We start from the raw sequence: 19821 nt of genomic DNA on the forward strand, positions 1-19821 counted from the left end.
GCAGGAGAACTCACTAAAAAGATGTCCAGAGACAGGAAAAATGTCTCCAAAATGCTTGTGACGTGGGCAGAAAGTTCAGGGTTATGGCAAAAACTCAGCCTTTGCTCTAATTCTCCATGTACAATCTGAGTCTTGATATTACAGGTTACACTGAATCTATCAAAACAAAACCTAGCTGCGGAGGAGTGACTTCTTGACGCAGACTTTACTTTAAGCACAACACCCATTTCCTCACTCTTTTCACTTGAAACCAGATGCTTTTATATTTGTGTGTGTGACATTTACACTTAACAATGCAGACTCTGGTCAAATTTGCTGAAACAGTGAGTAAAGCTATGATTAAACTACTTCCTGTATGCAGAGGCACTTTGAACATCGTGTGTGTCACGGAGACTGGCGAGTCAGAGGCACAACCTCTGCCCAGCTGAGGGGGTCAGATGTGCTTCGAGCTGCAGCTGGACAGATGTGGGAGGCAGCTGGTCACTGCTCACCATGGCCCAATGCTGCCCCTTCCCTCCTGTGGTTACCACCACCATGCATCTGCCAGAAGGACCAGGTGTGCCGCCCCTTGAAAGTACAGAAGAGGAAAACCCTACAGGAAATGGGCTCTAGTTAATCCCCACTGGTTTGGGAGGAGGGAGGATCTGCGGGAGGATGTGACCTGTGTTTGGGAGTAGCTGGAAGAGATGACACTTTACCCCAGCACAGGATAGCATCCCTGACCACAGCTCCTGGCTTCCACCAACCGACATCAGAGCTTCTCTTCCAAAAAAGGGAATAATTTGGGACTCTTTTGGCTCCACAAATTGGCTAACCACAGTCTCAGGGAAGCACCAAGACAAAGAGGATGCAGGGAAGAGGAGCAGGGCTGCCCCTGGCTCAGCAGCACTGTCACCCTACACAGCAGAAGCCTGACTGGCTCTGGGACCCAGGCCCATCTGGTCCTGTGGTGGGAGCTGCATGGGGCGTTAGAAAAGGGGATGTACACCACGCCCCCAGATATGCAGTAACAACCTGAAGTCACTCATACCACCAGCACATGGAAAGAACAGGGACACAAACACCTTCCCAAACACCTCCACTCTCAAGAAATGCAAGCTTAATTGAAGTTGAACTAGAACAACAAAATTAAAGGGTTCAAGTGCATCAGGAGCATTTTGGCTGGAGTCAGGATCCATGGGACAATGCTCCCCAGGTTAGAGAATGTCTGAATCAAGTCAGGGAGGAGTGGAATGAAGGAAACAGCTTACAATGCCCACAAAACTTCAGCAGAGGCTCTTCTCTGCCATTGCTTTAGTGGCACAGTGCAAGTGGCCTTTGCTGGGTGTGTTACTGCCCTGCAGAGGGGCAAGGCTGTTGTGGCTTTGTGGCTTAGACCAAGATCCTCTCCTGCACTCCTTCACCACCCACCTGAGCTCTGTTAGCAACCAGCAAGCTCTGGAGAACATGTTTAGAGATGCTAAGACTGCAGTTGTCTCTAGTCCCCTCTCTAGCAGAATTTTTGACCCATTTCTGCCCACATTCATTTGACACCTTCTTCCTTGTCCTTGTATTTGCCCCACTGCAGAGCAGCTTCCAAAAGTCACTCACTTTCATATTCAAAAGAATGTTTCTATCTCACATTAGGGTGCTGCAGAGGCAGACCCAGTCTGAGGGCAGCCCAACAGCCAGCCCAGATTCCTGCCCAAGTGACAGAGGCCTTCCATGCTCTACTTGGCCTTTCTCCCGTGAGGTCCAAAGAGTGGAGAAAGGCAGGGATCAGCATTAACACATGCCAGGCAAGTCAGTGGGAGGCAGGGGAAGGTACTGCCCAGGTGTGAGCCACACATGTCCTGCCCTTAGAGGAATGGTGGGCAGACAAGGCCATGGCCCTTCACTGTCCTCCTTGCTGGGAACAGAAGAGATACACGCCCCTCAGCCACAGTTTCATTCTCTAATTTAGCATGCACAGAGCAGAATTCTACCCAGCCAGTTTCCAAAAATAAAAATAGACTGAATTTTGTTGCTGGGACAGCCCCCTACATCCACAGAGCCAGTAAGGGACTATTCTCTGTCTCAGTGCTGTCCTCTGACAGCTGAGCCACCCAGGAGCTGGGATGTGCCAAAGAAGCCCTCATGGCTGCAAGGCCAGCTGAGAGCCCAGGAGAAGCTGAGCCAGTGCATTCTGCAGAAATGTCAGCAACAGTTGCTGCAGCAACTTCAGTTTCTTGCCCCTACACGTACAACTCTCCCCCAGCACAGGACAGCCCAAGTAATTTCTATCATCAGGGGTTTGTGCTCCCTGGGGAATGCTAAGCATGCAGCTGAATTCTGATTTAAAAATTCATATTTATTAGGAAATTACATGTTTAGTGGGTTAATGATATATTTCACTAGAGAAGTTTTAGGGCATCCTAAGGAATATTACTGTATCTCTAAATAAGACTGAAAGACCCTTAGTGTATTGAAAATTTGGCCTATTTTCAGCAATAGCAATGATAATAGTTTTTATATCCTGTTTCTCCTCCTGCCAGCATGAAGGAAAACTCTTATAGTCTAAGACAACAGCAACTAACACAGGATAATAAAACCACATATTGTAGAAATACAAAGACGCTCAAAATAAATCAAATTAGAAGATGTAATTTGAGAGAGGGGAGGCATCTCACGTTGTGATAACAGACTCTCTTGCTGGCAAATCCTTAGCATTCCATGGCCAGAATCATCATTAGCATGTTTCTTTACAAAGATCTATTATACCAGGGCAGAAATGAAAAGATTTCCCCACCACAAAAAACAGTGAAGCAGTGGGAGTTGCAAAAGAGGCCTTTGACTCACCCTTAATTCACCATATAAATAATTTAATATTGGGCAAACATCAAACCACACTGAAGAGATGCAACCAAAAGCTCCCAATCCCTGAAGCCACTTCAGTTGGCTCACTAAACCACGCAACATTGATCACACACATTGCCAAAGTCCTATGATTTACCTTATTACATGCATTAGTTAATTCTTGGCATCTTCGCATAAACTTTGACCTGCACTGCAAGACCATTTGACTCAGTTTATCTACAAAGAAAGAAAGTTAGCTCCACCATGTATTTGAGGAGACTGAGTTCGAGGCAGGGTGAGCACCCCACTATTCATGCACTGTTACTTATTAAATTGCAGTAAATGGCCCATGAGATTTAAATGGAGATCAAAGGGAGACCAAATCCTGCCCCTGCAATTTTGGCAACAACATCTCTTTGCAAGATCAGTTTTGAGTGTGTGGAGTCAAAATCATTGTTATAGTTCACTGCTCAAGCATGAGGAACATCAATTCCTCTGCCCAGCAAACCTCCATGGACACAAGCAGGAATTTAGATGTGGCAGTTACCTGGTGAAAGTCAATTGGTTTTCTTCCTCAGCTGCACACTCCCAGTAAAAGAGAACTAACCAATTTTTGAAGAATCACATCAGAGAAAAATCTTCAGAGGAAAGAGTTTTGCAATAAATGTTCTTAATTTTAATCCCCTTTCTATAATCTTTAAGTATTAGGTTAACAAAAAGTCTAGTAAGTATTTTATAGCAAGAGTAGCACTGCTGAGTGTTAGCCTCTCTTTATCTAAGATGAGTGACAGCTGTTGGCATCCCCCCCAGCCCAACTCCTCCTGCTAATCCCCATCTGCCAGTGAGGCAATGCGACCTCAGGAAACAGGCCCAGTATCTCGGGCACGTTATCATTAACGCTGGCCCACCTTCCTACTTTACAATTTGTTTCTGTGCCTCCACAGACACAACATCTCTGGGGAGGCTGGAGGGGGAGCCAGGCAGCTGCTGTTTGACCCAGGTGCTTGCAGTTGCACCTGACACAACATGGCTCATTCTACACTCAAGGGTCCCAACTATCCAACTGCCCAGGAGATGCTTTTTTGTCTCCCTACTGGTCAGCGGGGAGTGCTGACCCCAATTCCTCAGGCCAACAGCTAAAGAGATGAGCTCCTTGATGTGTTCAGCAATCACCTAAAACTGTTAAGGACAATCCTTGTTCTTGCCCCAGAACATATTCAGGCAGCCAGAGCAGCAGTGGAAAACCAGAGTCACACCTGATACTGGCCAGGACCAGATGAAGGGATGCTGGCATGGGCAGCTCAAAAACTTCCAGAAACAGTGCAGTTTCCAATACACTCACCATCTCCTGAGAAAACAGTCTCAGACAGGTCTACAAAGCCCCAGTCAAATCCCAAATCCACTCTCTTGGGGCTGCTCTTTCCTAAGATCTGCTCAGTGACAACAGGCAAGTTGTGCCAGGTCTCCCACCTTGCAGGAATAAAAAACCCCCACTAAGATTCACACTATTTCCATGCAGGACTGCGTGGGTTTCACCAGGGCTGTATGAGTGTTTCACAAGCCTTGGAGAAGCAGTTAGCTGGAAGCACAAAGCATCACTGCACTCTCACCAGCCCTGGCTCCTCCCCACCACCCGTTTTTAGTCTCTGTCTACATATGAACCCTTTATACAGAAACTTTACAAAGGACCTGCCACCGAACAATCATCACTATCCCAGCTCAAAGGTCCCCCTCAATGCAGAAAGATGGTTTGTAACCTTCTGGTTTTGCCTTTAGCAAATTACATTCAAGACTTGCAAGAGCTTCCCTCATGATCCCCCACACAGCTACCTATTAGTGACACTCACAGTAGGCACATGCTCCAAAGTGCTTCTGTAGTTCCACTGATGTTTGTGGAAAAGTGTAAAGATACCAACTATCATTTTAACAAGTGGTCTCTGCGCATTTTTCATCCACTGAACAGTGAATTTAAGTCCAAGAAAGCCTGTGTTACTTACACCAGAGCTTCTAAAACAGACCACAAAGCTCAGTGTGAAAACTGCCTTAAAACATAAGGGACCACATTCCCCTCCTGGGTCTCCCAAAGAAAATAGCCTCTAAGACAGAGTTCAACATCTGAAGGGCAAATGAGTCTCAGCCTGCTTTGATGAAATAGGCTGCAGCCATCCTAAAGCCTCCTTAGTTCACTGACACATCTTGTAGGACTGATTTGTTAAAAAAACAGGCACTGAGCATGCCAGAGAGGACACTGAGCAGTCTTCGTGTCAGGTCCTGGGAATGCTCCCCAGCACAGGGGGATGGAGAGACACCAGCCAGCAGGATAGCTGGCCAAACAGCCAGGGTCAAGGACAGCTTTGGACAAGGAACTCAGTACTTTGGAACAGAGTCAGCACCCAGCTTTGTAAAGGGGACAACTCCAAGTGACACAAATTTTAATGGCAGTAGATCTATAAACTCACAACTAAGACTCACAAGGACTGAAATCCCAGGGGTTGCTATGGCCTTTTCCTTACCCCTGAGACAAATGCCAAAAATACTAAAAAATAGCAGATATGGAAGCTGAAAAGAGAGTGTGTTTTTCTGAAACATCCCAGCATCAGTTTTGTATCATCAGCATCACAAACCAGCCTAGAAAGGAGCTTGCTGATAATCGCCCCAGCTTACATGTAAGATGTGGCACATCATTTCAGTGTCTGCCAACACTACAAGCTCCAAATGTGACCCTGGCTCCCTTCCCCAAGCACGGAGAAGCTCTTGTTATGTTTGGCTCCCCCCTTGTCCTCCCTTCACAAAAACAGCACGCTTCCACAGCATCAATCTGGAATTATTTACTGCTGTTGAAGCTCAGATAGAAACCGCAGGCCACCTCTCCTCTCGCCCAAGCAGGATGTGCAGAAGTTGTCCAAGTGAGAGGGGGCTTCACCCAAATGCTCCAGCAACCCTGCCAGGCGTGTCATCAGGCAAGCTGCTGCCCACTAAACCATGCTCTTCTCTCCCACTCCATTCCCAAGACCTGCTGAAAACTGGTTTATCTGTGCTATCAGAACATTAAATAGGCACCATCTGCTTAAAATTACCTTCATTAAAGCTAATGTGAGAACATAATCAGCCACAGTTTCTCTGCTCTGCTTTTTAAGTGGAGTGTCACTTGCAAGGCTTTGGGACTAGCTCTGAAACTCCCTGAAGGGAGGGAAATGAAACTGTGCAAGAACCCCAACGTGCAGGCATCCTCCCTCATGCTGACACAGCACACAGCTCAGAGACAGGATAGGCCCAGGAGCCTGTCTACTCCAAATCACACCTGGCCACATCTGGAAAACCACCTCATCGAGGTCAAACTTACTCTTGGCAGCTGCATCTGGCCCCTGCCAACATGAGCAAGGCTGTGCCCAGCAGTGCAGAGTAACCCACCACATGCTGGGTTGCCCACACTGAACTGTTGTCTGTGCCTGGGCTAAACAGCTCACTTGTGTTCAGCCTGCAGTGACTGCAAGAAGTGAGGCAGGAAAAGCTGTTTGCTCTCTACCTTTGAGGGTGGAGGCCAGAGCAGCTCAGCAGAATGAAGGCTAAGAAGGAACATGAATATTCTGTACAAAGCAGTGGAGAGAAGCGAGACAGGAGGTTGAATCAAACAGGATGAAGAAACCTGTTTATGCAAAAGGACAAAACTGGTGTGAGAACAGGATGCTTGTGAATAATTAAAGGTCTGCACTGGAAGTCATTTAACCATCAGAAGAAATTTGAAGCTTCCAATCAAGCCAACCCAACCACCCTGAAGGTTCTTATGTGGGAATGCAATATGCTTGTACAGCATTAATAACCTAGATCTGTCCCAGGTCTGTGTTCTACAGTTCCATGACCCACTCAGTATTTTCAGCCATAAAAGACACACTTTTTTCCATCAGCCCATATTATCCACTAGTCTCATGACAGCTCTGAGAAGGCACTTCTGCAGGAGACAGACATACTGCTGCAAACACAATGCTCTCCCTGTCTGATCTGCCTACCTTGCAAAGAGGTGCTGATGTACAGAGTGTTGGGGGACCCTTGGATGAAAGGCACTAGGTAAGTACAAAGCCTGAATACATATTAATAGTAGTTCCAGACATGGTATCTGACAAAATAAACTGCCACTTGACCCAAGGCTGGGAAACAGAAAGCGATCTGCCCAGATGGGCAACACTGGCCCATAGATGTGATGGGATCCAAAAAGAAGTGTATGGAGCAGGGGAGGGAGCTGGAAGTGATGATGGGAGAGTCGCTTCCTCACAGCATGCACTGTGCTTCCTGACTTCATCTGGTGGAGACTCAACAGCTCTCACTGCTAGGAACAACATAGAGCAAGGCTCAGCAGCCTGAGCTACTGCCATACACCTAAGGGACACCTGGGAAAGCATCAGAAGACACAGGCTGGGCAGAATGAAGCTGTATCTAAGCTCAGCATTCTGTTTTTAATAGAATTATTAAAACAAGTATATACATAAAATATTATATAATAATAATAGAATTATTATTATTATATAAAACGTAGATGGTCTCTGCAGCACAGAGAACTCAATGTGCTTAGTCTTAAGCAGCTGGCAGGTAACAGACTTTCTGACCCAAACACATGACTTCACTGCTGTGTTTAATAGCAGTCTGTACCCCAGAAATCTGTCAATTTTTGTTTGAACCACTTGTCCTTTCAGTCTTAGTATCACTTGTCAAAAAGGTGTTAAAAACCTAATTACATAAATAAAATTTAATTTTATTCCACCTTGTACTCAAGAATGCTGTAATTCCTCACTATTGTCAAGAGCCTGAACCCATTCATCATCTACCCATGCCTGTATCAGAAAACTTTGTGCTTTGCATTCAGATGAGCATCTCTCTCTCCTCTTTCCTCTGCTTCTACACTTCAGCAGGATATGATTTCAGACAGGTTTGGTATGAGAAAAATTGGAGTGTTCCCAGCCCCAGAAAGACCAAGCAGAGGTAGGGATGGGAGGCTTGTCTGTTTTAAGCAGATTAGATCCTGACCACTGAAGGTAACTTTACAAATCTTTTCTTTCATATCCTTCACAGAAACAGCTGGAAGTAAGTCTAGAAGCAAAACAAGGAACAAGAGTTACAAGAATATTATAAGTGGTTTTATTTGATCAGTGGTGAGTTGTTTCTGAAAGCTATGGAAGTTAATTTATAATGTTAGCAATTTGACAACCACTCTTTTTAGTAGGAACTCAGCTATTGTGTTTTGAAACAAACAGGATCTGACATGGGCAGGACCTTGCCTGTGGCTATGACTTGGCTAATATTTTATCAACTAGAAGCAAGGCTGGGCTGCAAAACCCTTCACCTTGTTTAACACGTCGGATCCAAGAGTTTGTCTTGGCTAATGTAACCAGCAGATCAGGGTTTACAAACCAAGGCATTTTTTCTCAACAGGTACAGGAGCCCCATCTGACACAAATACGTTGGAAAGTGCTACCCACAACTGCTAGACCCTACATGTTTCCCATAAAGCATCATAGGTTTTTGATGGTCACAGAGATCAGAACATGGACAACAGTGGGAAAAAAGAGCCTGGGAACTCAGATAAAGCCCCAAAGTGAATGGACATTTGCTGATGACAGCACTGCACAGCTGGCTTTGGTGCTTGGCTCCTGGTACAACAATGACATAATGCTGTGTTTACTAGCAGGGAAATCTGAGGGTTGGAAATGGATCTGTAAAAAAACCACTAACACGTTTTTTTGACAAGCCAACAGATTAACATCTATTGTCACTGGGGCAAGGCCAGACTCAACTGGAAATGGTCCAGGAGTTTGATGTCACTGAGAGGCTCACAAGGACGTCAGCTGAAGAGAGTTCCCATGTCACCTCAGCATTTACTGCAGCGCTACTGCCTGAAGCCACCACCGCCTTCTGTTTAACCCTTTCTGCCACAACGTGCAGTAGGGAACATATTGGCCTTTTGGCAATAGAAGTTTGACCCAAATCTGCTACTGCTCATGTTAACCAGATGCAGAAGGATGATAAAGGGCCAGGCAGGACAGGCTGCTGGCAGATAAAACACACATTTGATCAGGTCTGGACTGTCAGTCCTTTGCTAGTACTAACTAAAGTCTCTCTCTTTCTACAAATACAAACAGTGGACATCATTTCTTCATTTGACTCCTTAGGATCTTTCCAAGTCACCTGTGAACCAAACCATGTGGCCAGTTGCACCCTCACCCCCATCTGAGTCAAAGTCTCTATCATAACCCAGGCAACGCCTCTCACACACAGTAAGACAACAACCAAGAAGTTTTAGCTCCACACAAGATGCCAGCAAAGGATACCTGGAACTCCATAAATGCCAGTGCCTGGTAGAGAACAATCTCACTCTTATCAGATGAATCAGGTCCCTGATGATTCAGAATCACTGTAGGGATAATAAGATAGGCAGAGCCCCACAAAGCCCTTGGCACAAAGGGAAAGTGTTGGGTCACCTTTCCTCAGAGAAGGTAAAAACATTAGTGCTATGCTCTCAGTGCTTCCAGAGACCCTCCAATCCCAGAGGAAGGATCTGGTGATTGCCCACAAGATGCTCTTCAGTCCAGCCCTACTGCATTTGGCAGAGCACCTAAAACTCCTGAATTAAGACAATGGGAAATAACCCCATGCTGTGGGCAGTGTTAGAGCTTGCCAGAAAAAGGGGGAAAAAATGGAAGAATAAAAGAGTATTCTTAGGGTCTGGCCAGGACTGTGGCATCAGCTCTAATGGAACCAATTGCAAACTTCTGCTTCCCACCTCATTTCTTTGACCATGCCCTCCTCTTGCTCCAATGCAGAGCAATCAGAAGTGAAAACAAAGCAAAGCACCTGTGTGCACAGACAAAGACCTCACACCAAAACCCGAATCCCTACTGAACACCTGCTCACTCCCCGAATGTAACCAGAAGAATTCTGTAAAACAGCAACCCCAGTGGTTATTCTGGCTAACACCAGGGCATGCAGATGTAATCTTACTCACAGCTGAAAGGGTGGTGGAAAATCCAACACCATCACAGCCAAGCAGTCTGGCCAACACCATCAGCAGGGAAGCCAAGGGGCTGAGCAGCAGTGCCTTGCTCCCAACCCCAGCTGTGAGTCCTCAGACTCCACTCCCCTGGGCCAGAACCTGAGTTCTTTCAAAACAGGAGATCCCTCCAAGACAGCAGTGCCTCACACACCCATCCACAGTCACCCTCTAGTGCCACCAGCAAATTGCCATTGCTGTTCAAAAGGCCACTGGTCCTTACAGCACGAGGACAGAGGGAGGTTTAAGGACAGACAGATGGACTCTCCTGCACAGACCACACCTGCAATCTCCAATTGTTACCCATGGAAAATTCACTGATAATATTTTTAGTTTAAATGGAACTATTTATACTGGGGATGTCTGTATTAAAGGACTAAATGCAAGCTACAGCTGCCCAGCTCAGAAACAGGTGGAAAGCTGCTTCTCCAAAACAGTCCAGAGTTTTGACACAGACTGCTACAATCACAAAGACAGCAGCAAAAGTTTAAACAGAAAATTTCTTCTTGAGCAATAACAGCCAAAACACTCTTCCATATGCTTCAAGTGAGAGTATTCCAGAGGGTGGCTATTGCACTAGATTCCTTTTGAGTAAAACATCCTGGGTTGTCTTTATAAAACACTTTTTGCTGAAAGGTTAAATGAAAACTTATCTGAATTCAGGGGAAAAAAAAAAAAAAAAGAACTTGTTAAGGACATCCAGGACTTGTAAAATGCACAGGGTACAGGATTGCTACCTTCTGGTACGTGGAAAACCAGCATGGAAGTTCCCCTAGAACAAGTAATTTTTTATTCTTCTCTAACAATATCTTGTTATTAACAGAAAATCAGTAGCCTTTTTATTGATAAAAAGGGGAATTACCACAAGTGCTGCTTCAGGGATTCTAGACAGTTTCACGTGATACAGATACATTTATAAAACACACACAGAGCTTCCTACTGCTGGCTTTCCTCTGTACCATCCCAGAAGCCAGCTCCAGAGCCTGTTTTAATTCCACTTGGGAAAATGCTGAACTGTCTTCCTGTGACATGTCTGGGAGATGGGGGTCAGGACATGCACTTAATCTGCTCTCCATGGCTTTCTTCCAGAAAAATACTTCACATATCCTTGTTTGTTTGTTTTTAAATTCTAAGTGATTTTAATGCCAGTGAAAGTTGCTGGAGTGATAGCTCTGGGAAACTTCAGGCCTCCCACTTAGGCACTAGCAGGGGCCGTGCCAGCTGCCCTGATTCTGCTGAAGACCAGGAGCTCAGCTCAGCTGCCTCTTCTAGCATCCATCCCAGGAAAAACCATCCCTCAGCTCAGGCTGCTCAAGATGAGGCAGGTGTCACAGCATCAAATTTTCAAGCAAAGGAAATATACTGAGCTCAGAGACAGAGCAGCAAAGCACTTGCAGGGCATGGGAATTGAAAAACACTTAAAACTGATTTTCAAAGTATTTTGCTTGGGGTCAGAGGGGTTTACTGGCAGGCTTTCACCTTCTGGAGAGGGGAAAATGAGGAATAACCTTCTAGGCACAAAAAATACATGCATGAATTAATGCATAAATAATAGATAACCTTAGTCAAAGAGTAGGAAAATCTCACAGGATGCTGAGGGAGCAATTAGAAATCTCATATTCACAGAGTTAGGAAAGCAGTAATTGAGATGTTCTCAGTTGCATCAAGCCCCCGAGGGTACAAGAAAGCTTGGCAAGAAGATTCCACCTGTGCCAGGGAGCTTTCCTGACAGTAATATGGAGACACCAGAGGGAGATCAGACAGCAGCAGCCAGTAGCCTGCTGCTAAGGGCTACTCCCAGAAAGACCATACTCCATGCCTCACCTCAAGTACTTCCACAGACCCCAGGGCTCCAAGACAGGGAGGAACGACCATGAGGAACAGGCTCAGAGTTGACAAGCATGGCTGGCATCCTAGATGTGTGTTTCCTCAGAGGGGAATGTAGCTCTTATGTCATCCCATTCACTCCCGTGTCGGCTGAGCACGGCCAGGGAAGCAAGGGCCTCGCTCCCGTTTCCGGATGACAGCCTGACCTTGGCCATCCCGCAGCCTCTGCTCCCAGGGGCGGCCCTGCCAGGAGAGGAAGATGACCCAAACTTGGGGGTTTCAAAACTGATGCCAGCAGTCAGCCCTGAGGTAACACCTGCATCTTTACACTTTATAAAGTGAGTAAATCCTGTTGTCTTTGCAGCAGAGCTCACTGAGATCCAGAGAGCCTAAAGGCCGCACTGGTTAAAGGCTCTTCTACCACACTGCACAATGTCCTGTGTGTATCATACTGGACGTTTGTTCAAACCTTTCTGGGTGATTTATGAACTTCATGTGTTAAAGTTTGCCTTTACAGGCATGTCCTGGACAGTGGAGAACCACACTTCCAGTATTTCTGGGGCAGCTTGGAAGACTGCTGTAAAGGAGACAGAATGGCGGTGTGGAGCTCCTGTTTAAACACAGCTCTGGTCAGTAGAGATTTGGCATGTTTCTCCCTATGAACAGAGATAGGGGTGTTTTCCTTGTAAACAAGTTTGCATCAAGCCTATAAAACCACACTGCTGACTACTGAGAGCATCAGAGCCCAGTGCATCCCTGCGTTTAGCCAGCGTGGTTTATAGGAAAAATAAAACACACCCCATTGGTGAGAGAAACAGTGCCAGCAACGTATCAAAACATTATTATTGCCAGTCAGGTTTCAAACACAGCATGTGTGGGACCACACATACATTTATGGACACTTAGAGACTATGAATATTTTATTCTATCCAATGAGTCAACTCTCACAAACTGAAGAAGTTGCATTATAATAATACAGAATTACAGCCTTATTGTGAAGCCATGGTACACCCAGAGCAGTCAGTGTCTACTAAGACCAATTAGAAATACACCGCAGCAAACCAGTGCAACATGTGATACTCTGATGGAGACACAAACCTGGGAATGTGTATTCTGCCCACAAAAGCAGAATGCTTCCAGTCCAAGGACTTGGTTGGTTACCTACACATTGAGCTCCTCTTCCAAAAACTGGAATAAGAAGCTTTGTCAAAATCAAAAAGCATGAGAGGACCAATTAACACCGTTACCACACTTAAGCACTTACAGGTACTACAATGCATAGAGTAGTTCTTTGCTCCACCTTCACCCCAGGGCAATCTAAAGGTTATTATCCTTCCTCATGCCCATTTTTTTGCAATAAGGCCTAAATGCTCACCGGACAGCAGCCTGGGTTACCACTGTGCCATGACAATCACCTGCTCAGCTGGTCGAGATTGTCTCACTGCTCCCACCTGCCTGTCCCTGTGTGTCATCACCTGTCCCTGACAGCCCAGTCAGACACCATCTTTCAGGTCTGTCTGCACATGCTTTAGTGCAAAAGCCTCCTTGCTTTGTAATAAATGCTCTCATGCGTTCCAACCCTCGTCCCATATTTATAAATACATACAATGAGAATACCATATAACTGACATCTAGTGAATGTGAGCTTGAAGGAGTAAATTGTTATTATTACTGTATATTTATCTCAAAGGTGGAGCAAAGAGTGAGAACACTGAAGTGGGAAGGCTCTGACTAAGCTGAAAGATATTCCACTTTAAAATCCTTTGAGGTGAAGAAAATCACCTGGTTTCCTTTTGCTTTACTGCCCCCCCCCACCCCAAATGTGATGATGTCCCTGACCAAAAGAGAATAACAAACAGATCCTGGAGACTGAATTTTTGCTTTTAAAGCAAAGACAAAGGAAAATGCATTATATTAAAAAACTTTAGTAATTACAAACTTCTCTGTAAAAGTTTCAATAAAGCCTCTCTAGAGGTGTGAACCAAAGCCCAGGAAAGTTACTGGGAGGGTTTTTTCCATCAACTTGACTGTATTTGGCTTTGACACTACCTGATTAAACAGCAGACACCACCAATTTCAAACAGTATGCTACTGTGCTGCTCTCTGCCTTCTCCATGCAATATTTACACAGCACGCTCCAGGCGAGAAGGTGTCTGCTCTGGCTACATGAAAGCATTCAGCCTCACAATGTCACACACCACACGGTGCTGTCAGCCCCTCTCATGATCCTGCTCTTCCCCGTGGTTTCTGGGGACCAGTTCCCTTTGCGTGAGGAGGCACAGATTAAGAGGATACAGCATGAAAAACGAAGATCAAAAAAAAGAAAACCATTTCACATTAGAAGGTCCAGCTGCTTCCTCCCAAATGACTAAATTAGAGAGCTTGTACGTCACCTCCTGCCTCAGGTAGGGTCACATTGAATCCCTCTTCCTGTTTAATGCATATAAAATGGGAAATGGGTTTTGAGGAAGACAATGATTGAATATGAGAGTAGTATTTTTTCAGATTGTGTACTTTTTATCAGATAATTGCAAGACTGCTTTGAAAGCCAAAGAAAATAACACAAAATGCTGCCACACACTTCATGGATGGCTTTGGGTCAACCACTTAACTTCTTGCCTCATGTTCCCAGTGAGGGTACCAGCACATATCCTACCCTGCAGGGACGGGAGGAGGCAATGCCTTGGAGCTGGGTCTCTAAGGGCAGGCAGTGTGGGTGAGATGCACAGACAAGCTGCTCTGGGATGCAGGAAGTCTGGGCTCCCTTTCCCATTCCAACAATTGCTTCCTTAGGATGTCTGTTCACCTCTCTCCATGATTTGGTGTCTCAGTTCCTCTCCCTTTTAACTCAAAGCGGTGAGACTGGTGTAATTTTGACTATAACCCATCAAGCTGTATTGCACCAGTGGGCTCCAGCACCCACACACTGACCCCAGGCAGGGCTCTCGTGAAGCCAGAGGTCACTTGCAGCTGTCAGCAGCCAAAAACATTTGTGCTGTCTCTTAGGACATCATCTCCCTGGCAACCAAGTCCCAGTGAAAGTCAATAGCAGCATCTTCATCACTTTTAAAATGGAACTTGTAGGCTTGTGGAGCTGTTGCCCCCAGCTCATGGACTTGCTAAAAGCTTTGCCCTGAACTTTCATTTGGCTGCCCTCCCAGCACACTCAACCACAGGGGAGCCAGTGCAGGCAGCCTGCTGGGACATAAAGCCTCCTGATTATTTCATCCTGCCCTGACCACCACAAATCGGGACAACCACCTTGTCTCTTCATTGATAGATAATCTATTCCAAAGGCTGGAGACAGCCACTTGCTTTGCAAACTGTTGAATTTAGATACCACTGTCTCTTAGCTGAATGTTACCAGCCCAAAGCTCTGCTGGAAGAAAGAACTGGGAATGCTCCTTGATCTGCTGGGCTCCCTGACTGCGTTGAAGCAGCCTCAAGCTGCACTGAACAACTCATTTGATGAGCCAAGCAGGGGGAATGCAGCTCCTTCTCCCAAGGCAGCAATTCCTTCTCCAGGCATACTAACACAAGAACAAAGATCCTTACCACTAAGCCATGTCCAGACTCTCCCCGTCAGTGCTGGCCATGGTAAAACCAGCAGCTTGCAACAAAGAGAATAAAGCCATGAAGATGCCTGATTGCATCAGAATTGCTCAAGTCTGAGCAGTAAAAGCAGGAGCAGCCAAGAGACAAGGAGCAGAGCTTGACCCCAGCAGTACAAGATTTTTCTTCAAAGCATGCTGACATTTTACAACAGGTCATTTGTGACAAGCACACTCACATTCTCCTGGGAGCAGTGCTGAAACCCTGCACAGCAGAGCTCAATACCTTAAAAGTCAGCAATGCCAGTACCCCAAGGAGGTTAGCAACCATATCCATGCAGCAGAGAGATTCCTACAAGAGATCTCGAGGCATTCAGAGGTGGCATTAGGAAACAATTACCCTGGGGAGGAACTGGGACATTATACAGGCATCTCAGATGACTGAAATCAGCAATGCACCTCAGTCTACCTGGAAGGAGACAGAGCAGCCACTTGTAAGCCAAGAGCGTTTTACCTTACTTCTATGCTGGATAAAGTTGAAAAACACACAAAGCCCAACTGAAACAGGAGTAGATCAGTGCTGAAAGAGAAAATCTCTATTGATGTATCCATCTCTGCCCTTGGGATAACACAGGCACACTTAAGAGACCTCAGAAATGACCTCAAGCATATAAACGTCTGGTGAGATAATGCACATCAGTAACTGCTCAGTCCTCAGCAGAAAAGCAAGTGGTAAGAGAGGGGGGTGAGGGAGCCTGTTCATCTGGCTTCTAATGAATGTTTGCCATCTCCCAGGTCTGCAAAGCAGTGAACAGGTGAAGGTGCTAACCCAATCTCATCTCCCTGGGAGCAAGATCAAGCACATCTGGTAGGCAGAGGCTCCCTGCAGGGCTGGTAAAGGAGCCAGACATTTGGGTAAAGGGTAAGCTATCTGCCTAAAGATAACCTGGGAGCAGAGAGAGGGGAGGGGAGGTGTCTTCTTTAAGCTCCACGATGGATGGCTAAAGGAGGCAAGCATCAACAGTGGATCCTTTTAAATACAGAATGCACTTCTGGTTTGGGATCATTTCATACTTAATTCAGACAATCACAGTTTCAGACCAAAAGCCAGAGAAGCTACCCCATAAACAGATCAAACCTCATCAATTGAGAAGAGAGAGTTTAAGAGAGAGACTGTTTAATGCTTAGCAGGGGCTGGAAAACGGATTTGGATTTTGCTACCAGCTTTTTCTCTTCAGAATGATTAACTGGCACCTTCAACCATTAACTGCACTGTCCTAATCCACCCAGCTTCACTGCAGCACTGCTCAGCCAATGTGTGACCCCTCTTGCATCAGGGGTCTTTCCAACAAACCCAGACTTGACCTTCCTGACATTGTTCTTGTTAAAAGAAAAGGGAAGGGGGAAAGCATGAAGATTTAATATTTTTAAAGTATTATTAAGTGCAAATCAACTTTTAAAAGATCATCAGTATGGAGAAACAGGAAATCAATTTGGAAAGTCAAAGCTCTAAGAGCAGCAGTAGCTCATGTTGGGGATATACCATACAAGAGGCATGTGGTTATTGATCCATCCCTCTGTTTATCCTTTCACATGCCGCCAGCCAGGGCCCCCAGCCAGCCAGGTGGTGTTTGCTACCCAGTCGCTGACAGGGAAGCAGAGGGAAGCACTGCAGACTCCTTCCCTAGTATGGATTTCCCAGAAGAGGGCAGAGAGCTGGCTGGGTTCCTATCAAGTAGCACTGGAGCCAAGATTTTAATCTATTCCCACAGGCAGAGCCCTATTCAACTTCCAGTGAGGTATTAAACTTTTTAGAAGTTTCACACACATGGGATCACAGCAGAGGATATGTAAAGATGTCTTCTTTCTTTAACGTTCTTGAGTCAAGGCCACAAAAGCTGTGCTCATGTCATGAAAGACACCTGCTCCAGGCAATGATTCCTGGCAGCTAAGCCAAGCAGGGCAGGGGCTTATGTGCTACTCACATTTAGCCCTTTCCATGTGCTCAGAATGCCTAAGGTGTGCCTTCATCTCTCCAGGTTCCACTATGGTCCTGAAAGATCACAATTAAAAGGAGAGAGAGTCGTGTTAAAACACCTGCAATACTTAGGTCACCATCCACCAGAGAAACACATCGTTACCAAGGCACATTTGCATGGCCTGAAGGCTTGGCATGAAGACATTTATGGATGCTGGAGATAGAAAAGCTTTTTGATATTTCAAAGCCACACAGGGCAAAGAACATAAAGCTTTGCACTCTCCAAACTATCCACAGGCAAGGGAGAGAGCTAAATCCTAAGTGACGCTTATATTAATCTTAGAAGGAAATAGTTGTTTCATGTTAAAAAAAGAGCACAGAACCAAAGTAACAGCAATCAGTGGGTCAGACCCAGGGAATTAAATTCTTCGAAAGCACGGGTTCACCCTCAGTGAGTTACTCCAGCCAAAGCCAGATGATCCAATTGTGCTGAAAACTATACAGCCACAAATGGAAACCAAGTGGGACAAAAGGCAGACACACCACTAGTCCACCCAAACAAACCGTTTAGTCTGTGGGATTTTGGCTGAGAACTGGACACATGGAGGTGTGGAGTTGTTGTACAGAAGACAATATTAGTGAGAAGGGTGAAGGGAAAGAAACAAATGCCACCAGAAGCATTGCAGAGACCTTCTTGGAATAGTCTAGGTTCCTGTTTATTAAAATGCAATGACAATGATCATCAAGGAAAAAGATGTGTTTCTACAGGTAAACACAGGACATATTTTCTTTCAAACCCTGTAAACACAGGGTTTAAATCCTTGTTTTCTGGTCATTTTCCAGCAAACAAGAAATGAACAGTGTCAATTTCGCTTGGCAATCCAAGAGACTGGAAGAAATTGGAACCTCTTGGAAGGCATTGTTACCAGTTCTTTTGTGTATTTTGGTGCTTGGCAGATGTACTTCTCTGATGCTGAATTGCCACCACCTTTCACGTGAGATAACACCCTGCAGCGGTGTCGGCAAAAACTAAAGAAGCCTTTCCCACCTGGAAGCAGTGAGTGCGTAATAGACTGAATGCACAGGTTCAGCTGCAACCTGAGAGGACATAAGACCTAAAACTTCCACTCCTATGAATTGGGCACAAGATGCTTAATTCCATGGTAGACGAGTGTTTCAGCTTTACAAGTCTGCATCTCCCAGCAACATAGTGCCCTCTAGCCTTAAACTGGATTACGGTTTAAGCCTCAGAGAAAAAAGCTCAGTGATATGCAATACTAATATAAAGGTTTAAGTCCAATCTTTGGCCTTATCGTTTCAACAATCCATTCAGCTGCTGATCAGCTCTGGAGAAATCTGGCAGACACACAATGCCAGGAAACACAGTATACTCAGAGCAATTTCACACCAGACGCAACACCCCCTCAGGCTTTTCCTTCCCAAAGCTGGAAGATCTATCTTCTCTATAGACAAAATGCAACTTTCTGTGTTTTAAAATACATGTTGCATCTTGAGAAACAGTTAAAGGATTTGGTGCAACTAAAACCCAGGAAGCCAGAGAGAGAAGAAAAGATACTTCTCAACTAATGTGGAGAGGGAAAAGCTACTGACTATGCTGCAAACTCCTTCAGGCAAAGACACCTCCACATGACAGGCTGCAACACAGGAGTCCGGGAAGATTGTTAAAAACTCTCCTCTAATGCTGTGCTATTGGCAGTAAGGTGTGAAAGGAAGGTGAAAGAGAGATAAAAGAGATCCAAACGCTGAGTCTGCCTTGGTAACCATGCAGACCAGCTACCCCCTCAAAAAAGGTCTGAATGTAACTTAGGGGTGAGAACGAGCAAAGATGCGCTAAGCACCGCCGGCTCCCCGATCCCGCCAGCAGCCGAGCCTCGCTCCGCTCCCCACCGAGCACCCCGGCCAGGACGGGGACAACACTGCCCCATCCTGCGCCGGGACTTGTGAGAAAGAAGGGAAGATCCACGTTCCGAGGGGAAGGAAACTTCAGAACGGTAACATTAAAACGAGCCAAGAACCAAACGAGGTGAAAGAGGGTGAGGAAGAAGAGCCGCACCTCCACAGCGAGAGGCCGCGGGGAGCCCCGCGGGCGCCTCACCTGGGGCCGGCGTCCCTGGGCAGGCGAGGGACGGCTCCGGACACCGCTCCGGACAAGGCTCCGGACAAGGCTCCGGACACCGCTCCGGACACCGCTCCGGACACCGCTCCGGACACCGCTCCGGACAAGGCTCCGGACACCGCTCCGGACACCGCTCCGCGCCCGGCCCGGCCCCCCCGCACACGTGCGCACCCCCGCGCCTCGCCGGGCCCCGCCGGCACTCACGTAGTGCTTCGAGGGGTTCCTGCGCTTCTCCACGTCCACCACGTTGGCGTCCAGCACGCTGTAGGACAGCATCTTCGCGCACCCCGGCGCGGCTCCGCCGCTCCCTGCCGGCGCTGGCAGCACCCTCCGCCGCGGCGATGCCGGGCGGGCGGCAGGGAGACAGGCAAGGGAGGATGATGCCCCGGTGCCGGCTCCGCCCCTGCCGCGGCGGCGGCTCCCTGCAGCCCAGCCCGGCTCCGCTCCCTGCCCGCTGCCCCGGGGCTGCGCGGCC

The 19821-nt window shown here is 46.6% G+C and overlaps 1 protein-coding gene across 7 annotated transcripts in view; it reads right to left on the reverse strand.

Annotated features, from left to right (window-relative positions):
• Positions 1 to 19821, reverse strand: part of SH3PXD2A (SH3 and PX domains 2A) — a 255167-nt gene extending 235346 nt beyond the window's left edge. For 3 of the 7 annotated variants that reach the window (XM_069019941.1, XM_069019939.1, XM_069019938.1), the window contains exon 1: positions 19551 to 19821. In XM_069019941.1, coding sequence (XP_068876042.1) covers positions 19551 to 19622 — 72 coding nt within the window. In that variant the 5' untranslated portion in view covers positions 19623 to 19821. Of the gene's footprint in view, positions 1 to 3361; positions 3573 to 5478; positions 5619 to 5646; positions 5788 to 15745; positions 15963 to 19550 lie in introns of those variants that run through there. The other 4 variants (XM_069019942.1, XM_069019944.1, XM_069019940.1 and 1 more) reach the window with 4 other exon arrangements.

Source organism: Aphelocoma coerulescens, chromosome 6 (assembly GCF_041296385.1).
Source record: "Aphelocoma coerulescens isolate FSJ_1873_10779 chromosome 6, UR_Acoe_1.0, whole genome shotgun sequence".
Lineage (NCBI taxonomy): Eukaryota > Metazoa > Chordata > Aves > Passeriformes > Corvidae > Aphelocoma > Aphelocoma coerulescens.